Source organism: Talpa europaea (assembly GCF_964194135.1).
Source record: "Talpa europaea genome assembly, chromosome: 9".
In the NCBI taxonomy this organism is placed as follows: Eukaryota; Metazoa; Chordata; class Mammalia; order Eulipotyphla; family Talpidae; genus Talpa; species Talpa europaea.
Window position 1 is genome coordinate 5,798,803 of NC_140076.1, and position 6,639 is coordinate 5,805,441.

The 6,639-nt window shown below is 59.5% G+C and overlaps 1 protein-coding gene across 1 annotated transcript; it reads left to right on the top strand.

Moving 5' to 3' along the window:
- Positions 1 to 1,659: 1,659 nt before the first annotated feature.
- On the top strand, positions 1,660 to 4,272 carry AGTRAP (angiotensin II receptor associated protein; the record flags this gene model as incomplete). The annotated part of the gene is made up of 3 exons (XM_084241852.1): positions 1,660 to 1,720; positions 2,553 to 2,748; positions 4,154 to 4,272. The coding sequence occupies exons 1-3, from the start codon at positions 1,718 to 1,720 to the stop codon at positions 4,270 to 4,272; spliced, it is 318 nt and encodes a 105-aa protein (XP_084097978.1). The 5' UTR covers positions 1,660 to 1,717.
- Positions 4,273 to 6,639: the final 2,367 nt, after the last annotated feature.

Sequence of the window (6,639 nt, forward strand, 5' to 3'; positions counted from 1 at the left end):
ACTTCAACCCCCCCGAGTCATTTTCTCATCTGTAAATTGCAATCTGTGAAAGAAATACTGGTAAGGCCTTTGGAAAGTGAAGGCATGGCTTTGGGAACTGCAGTGACCACTCGTGTTTGTTGGAGGTAACTGGGTGCCAGCCTCTGGGCTGAGGGGTCCTCGGTCTCCTCCGTGACTCAGAAGTAGGTGCAGGTTGAAGCTGAGACACCTGGGCCAGGTGGATGCTTAGGGGCCGATCCTCACTCTCCGTCACACCCCCGGCCCAGAGACGGCGGCTCAGGAGACAGATGGACCCTGGCCAGGTCCTGGCTCTGCCATGTTCCAGCCAGGTCCCCTTGGGCAAGCAGCTCCACCCCCCAGGGCCTCAGTTTCCACCTGAACAATGGGCTCAAGGCCAGCTCACTCTCCGGAGCTGTGAGGGAGGAGGTAGCAGCGGGAGGCAGAGAGGGAGGCTTCAGGCTTGCAGGGTTGGCTCTCCTCATTACTGTTCTGTCTTCGGAGCTTCCGGGGACATTCCCCTGCCGAGCCAGGACTGGGAACCTTTGAGCTCACACATGCATTTTGCAGACTTTGAAGCAGTGTACGTGCAAAACAGTGGCAAATGGTGTAGAGTGACCATCGTAGTTAATGATCTTGGGAGCCCGGCCAAAATTTCTTAGCCATACAACCCAGGATTCTGAGTTGGCGAGTCTGGGCTGGGGCCCCGGCTTTCGTAAAATGGAAAGAGAGGATTATTTATTCAAAGACTATTGAGCCTGAGTGTGCTCCACTTCCCTGCCTAGCACCTGTTTTCCATATGGTACATTTGCATGAATGCTGTTTACAAATATGGAGTCCCCCTTCTGCTGGGGCCCAATGGGGATGGTAGGTCAAGCCATGGCCTCCTGAGCCAAGCTGCCTGGGCTCCTCTCCCAGCTTGCCATGTAGCTGTGTGGCTTTTGGCAAGTTGCTTAACTTTTCTGTGCCTCAGTTTCCTTTTCTGCAAAATGAGGGTAATGTCAGTGCCTCCTTCCTAGAGTTGTTACCACAAAAGCAGGTAAATATGTTAGTTTAACACACTTGGAACCATGCCAGCCCGTAAGGGCCCTGTGTTAACTACAATTTTCCTTAGGTTGACAAGCAAGTAAACCTGTCAGTGGCAGTACCTTGAAAAATAAAATGGGGTGGGCATTGTGTTAAAAAGTGGGGGTGGTATTAAAATTGGGGGGGTTCAGGGAAGGAGTTAGCATTTGAAATGAGACTCAAATGACAAACTGGGCTGAGCACTGTCGAAGGACAGTGGCTGGAGCTGAGCCTGGGGCTGTCACAGGCAGGTCCCCGGGCTGCGGTGCTGTTCAGGGACTGACCTGGAGGGGGCAGTGGAGGGAGGGGCGGAGACCAGTGGGGAGCGGCTGTGGTGGTAAATCCTGGGGGGAGAGGACGATGGTTTGGACCTGGAGGGACATGGCCAGATTCTGGGTCGGTCTGGGAGGCAGAGCCCGTGGGACCTGCTGGTGTTTCTGGTGCAGAGCCTGGTGGGGAAGAGCAGGTGCCGTGGCCACTTCCCAGAAGGGCCTGGCCGCCCAGGAGCTTGAGGGCGGTGGCCCCCCCTGTGCTCAGTGCCTCTTCCTGCAGGGGCTGCATGGTGTTCTCGGGCCCCTATGCCTGGGCCAACTTCACCATCCTGGCCTTGGGCGTGTGGGCCATCGCTCAGCGGGACTCTGTCGACGCCATCAGCATGGTGAGCTGGAGGGAGGGCAGCGCTGGGAGCTGGCTTCGGGGTGTTTCCCCTCACCCATCCCAGTCTTCTCTCTTCCTTGTGCCCCCATTTATTAAAATCGTCTAAAGCCTTACAAATAAGCACCCCAGGCCACGGGCCCCATGTGTGTTCCCCAGCCTGGACGGCTTCTCTGCTGGCCTGGCTCAGCTTGCCCAGCGTCTGCTCTTGTCCTGCACGAGAAAGGCACGGGGTGGGGTCCCCAACTGCCTATCCCTGAGGGCCTCCTCTCTTGTGCAGACACCCAGTAACCCTCCCGGGCCCTCTGTTTTGGGGGGAGAACGTGGCAGGTGGACTCCACTACTTGCTGAGGTCAGAGTGAACATGGCCCGGCTGAACTCTCCTATGGGGGAGCTTCCAAGGCCCACTCTTCCCCCTGGGCTGTGAGCACCAACACAGCTGCTGGGGTCAAGGCGGGGCCTCTCAGGGTGACAGAGGGATTCCCTTGGTGATGGGACCGATGGGGAGAACTCTGAGAACTTCCAAATCAGAGGCTCTGGAGCCCATTGTGGCCTCCAGGGTGACAGAGATGGGTTTGGGGGGCAGCGCTGGTGGAGCCAACAGACGTGGGCCCCTGCGCCCCCACTCACAGCCTCGCTGTCCCCAGCCAGGTGTCTCACCCATGGCCCTGCCACCTTGCTTGGTCCTTTTCCCAACAAACCCTCAGGACACAGCAGGCGCAAGTGGAGGTTCCGGTCTGGCATCTGTGGAGGGAGGAGCATGGGGATGGAATGGGGAGTCAGTGCCCCCGTGGGCTGATGACTCAGGGTCCCACCTGCGCTGGCCTGTTTTGCAGTTTCTGGGTGGCTTGGCGACCACCATCTTCCTGGACATCGTCCACATCAGCATCTTCTACCCACGGTCCAGCCTCTCGGACACCGGGCGCTTCAGCGCCGGCATGGCCATCCTCAGCCTGCTGCTCAAGCCCTTCTCCTGCTGCCTCGTCTACCACATGTACCGGGAGCGCGGGGGTGAGCTCCCGTTCCGCACCGGTGAGGCCGCACGGCTGGCCAGCTCCCGACTCTGCTTACCAGCCTGGCGCTGGCCCTGCCGCGTCCCTGTCTCTTCCCTGCCCTCACCCTGCCTGACCCGCGGCCCTGCCCTGTGGGACGAGGCTCACGCAGGGAGCGGCACAAGATGGGTGCCGAGTGCAATCTTCCTGTCTCTGCTGCAGGAGCCCAGTGTCCCTGGCTGCCCCATCTGTGTGAGCGGCCCCTGGCGTCGGGCTTCGAGCAGAGCTGAGGGCACCAGCTGGGCCGCCCTCAGCCCAAGCACAGGCCCAGATGGGCATGTGATTCAGTCAGGGCCACTCCAGCAGTCTGCCAACACCCGAAGGGCAGCTTCTCCTCTCAGATCCCATCATCCCCTTCTTGAAGCCCCCCTCTCCTGCCACGTGGGGTCTGGGTGTCCTAGGAACAGGTGATTCTGGCCTGGACCCCGGGAACCACCCAGAGAGAGCTCTGAGCTTCGGGCAGTCCCTGCTGTCCCTTTCCTTGGGCCCAGAGCGGGAGGCCCTTCCCTGTAGCCCATGTCCCTTCTTTTGGGGCTCTGGCCTGACAGAGCCTGTTCCCCAAGATCAGGCTCCAGACTTTGCTACTACAGCCCCAGGCCCTGCCTAGCATGGTGGGGCCTCGGCTTGTTTGGACAGGTGGACACAGAATGGTGGGGGCTGAGCTCTAGGCCTTGACCTCTCGGTGCCAGGGACCAGCCAGGGTGACCCAGGAAAGCCCAGGCACTGACCTACCTGGGGGGAAGCTAGGCCTCACCTAGCCTGGTGGACTGCAATCCTGCAGGCACCTGCTGCTGTGTGAGGGGGCCCCCCCAACTTTCCTTCCGTCGGGCAGGTGAGGTCCCTGAGGCCTGGAGTCCTTAGCGGTGCTCAGGGTTAGACACCAATGTTCAGGAGGGTGCCGCCTGGAGCTGGGACAGAGGAGTGTGGGCGCTTGCAGCCCCAGCGCCCGCCTTGTACCCCAGGCCCCAGCCCTCTGGGCCATGGGCCTTCTGGATATAGTACCACAGTGTCCAGTTTGCCTGGAATAGGAGCCCAAGGACAGCCTGTGGGCCAGGGCCAGTGCCCCTGCCCATGTTCCCAGCACGTGCTGCTGCTGCAGCGCCGGGGCTAGGAGGCCAAGAGCCTGGCTTTGGGGTGGAGCCTGGGTTTGAAGCTGGTGTCCTCAGCTCCCGGATATAACCTCAGGGAAGCCAGTTCCTCTCCAGCCCTCTCCTCTGTAAATTGGGGACAATAAAATACCTGCCCTGTAAGGATCCTGGGAGGACTGAGTGAACAGTATCCCCAGATGCCAGCTCTGCCCTTCCTGGCAGCGGGGAGGGGGCACATTCACAGTGCTACCTTCCCGACTCCTCACCCTTCCTTTCCCTTCACTCCCCACCCTCCAGGTTTCCTCGGACCCACCCAGGAGCACAGTGCCTACCAGAGGATTGATTCTCCAGAGGCTCCTGCAGACCCCTTTGCAGGACTGGAGGGCAAGGATCATCGTGCCCCCCAAGGGTACTGAAGCTGCCCTGCTTCCTGGCTCCAGCCCAGGGGCCACATTGACGAACTGTGGAGGAGGCCCCAGCCACTTGTGTGCCCTGGACATGATTGTAGGGGTGCTCCTGACCCCCCCTTTCTCGAACCTAACACAGACTGTGTCCACCACGCCCCATCTCAGGCTTGCCTCATTCGAGCCCCATCACACTCCTGTCCAAAGCTCCCCGAAGCCTGTCTGCCTTCCTGGGTGTCCTGCTGGAAATGGGCTGGGAACCAGAGTCCCTTTCCTCCCCTCCACCCTTAGCTGCTCTGTGCAGGCCCCGGCTGAGTCACACCTGAGCCCAGCAGGGTGCGGCCCCTCAGGGCCAGTAATGGCCTCGCCAGCCAGACCCTCCAAGAACTTTGGGTCTTGGCCCCAGGAGTGAAGTCCCCAGGCTTCCTGGGAAGCCCCGGGCTGGAGGCAGGCAGTAGAGACAGCACCTGAGACCCACCAGGCCTCCCGCTGCCCTTCTGAGCCCTGCATTAAAGTTGGGGATTCTGTGTAGGGCTGTGTTTGGAGCCATGAATCCCTTCCCCTTGGGGCTGGGGCCTGGACCTGACTCCCGCCAAGAGAGCTGCTGGGAACCCCTGGGAGCCTGGGCTGAGCCGCCTGCTTTGTGATTGGAGGAAGCAGGAGCTTCCGTTTGACCCACGGGGCAGGCCCGGCAACCAGCTCCAGCCCAGCCTGAGCCAGCTGACGTGATTGTTTGGAATCCTGCTCTGTCACTTACCTGTGTGCCCTTGGGCAGCTTCGCCTCTCTCACCCCAATGTCTTCTAGAAAAGGGATAATACCTGCCCGGAGGTGATACAAACTTAGTGTAAAGAGCCTGGCCTGCGGGAGGCTCCCTGGATGATGGCAGAAGTTGCTGGCGAAGTAATTGTTGGAGCAAGCAAAGGATGCTGGGTCAGGAGAGACCCAGGCTGGGGTATTAACCACTGGGCCCCAGGTGCCTGGGCTTCCCTGGCCACCCTGGCTTCTCATGGGCACCGAGAGGTCAAGGCCTAGAGTTCAGTCCCCACTGTTGTGTATCCATGTGCCCAGAGAGGCTGAGTACCCACCAGCCTGGACAAGGGCTGGGGCTGCAGTGGTCCAGAGTCTGATCTTGGGCACCAGGTGGCCAGAGCCCCCAAAGAAGGAACATGAGCTGTAGGGGTGGGAACTCCCACTCTGGGCCTGAGGGGTGCTAAGTGGCTGCAGTGCGGGAAAACAGGAACAGCCTCACTGTCAGATGGGATACATAAGCCCTGGAGCTGGCATTGTCTGGAATGCTGCAGCAACATTAGCCCCCCAAATATGAAGAGATTGAGAATGGCGTGTACTGCAGGAAGCTGCAGTGTGGATTTTAAAACCTCACAGAAATACCGTTTATCATTCTTGGATGTATAATTAGTAAAACAAAAGCATGGACTAGAAGGACACAGGTCCAGCTCATGATTGTGACCTTCTGGTCCATGGGCTGGGGCCTTAGGGGACTGAGACGAAAGCTCATTCCTAGTTCTCTGGCCTATACCAGCTCCTGGCACTCAGGGGGCTGGCAGCATGTGCTTCTGCATCCGTGCTGTGAACATGTCAGTTTCCCAAAGGGAAGGGGGAGGCGGGTGGGCACGGAGAACAGCCTGAGTCCAACAGGTGGGCCATTCAGAGACCCTGCTCGTCAGCCCCAGGCCTCACCAATCTTTAGGAGCACGGCTCCTGCCTCGGGTGGGCTGCCCCAGAAGCAGCCCTGAGATGAAGCGCATGACTTGGTGCAAAGCCAGTGAAGGGGACTTTCTCGATCTTTTAGCCAAGAAGACCTCTGGGGGTGGATGTTGGGGTACAACCTCAGGACTTCCCAGGTAAAATTTGAGACCAGGAGGTTGCACACGGAAGCACTGAAGAAAAAGGCAGACCTCTTCACACTGGTAGGTGACGGTTTAGTAACCAAGGGAACTTAAGAGGCTTTGTCTTGGGCGAGACAGGTTTTGCGCACCCACCGCCACCCCTCCCCACCAGGTCTGGGGGAGTTTGCAGAGGCTTTCTCTGCCCAGTCACGTCTGCGGTCACTGCACACCACACCACCCATCACAAGGCATTTCCTCAAGTAGGGAAAGCACATTCCAAGGGGAGGGGGTGGGGAGCCTCCCATGGCCAGGGTCCAGCTCTGGGGTCAGCAGGTGGCCATGTACTTTGGATCACCTCCCCCGATAGTGGGGGACAGTGACTGAAACTGCTACTCCAGCTTCCTGACTGCAGGCAAAGCAGCCCCAGGACTGCCCTGTGCGGAGAAGGCACCAGAAGCGCCCAGGACCTGCTGGGGCCATTTCCTCCATCGGGCCACCTGACCCACAGAGCATGAGCTTACAACATTCACG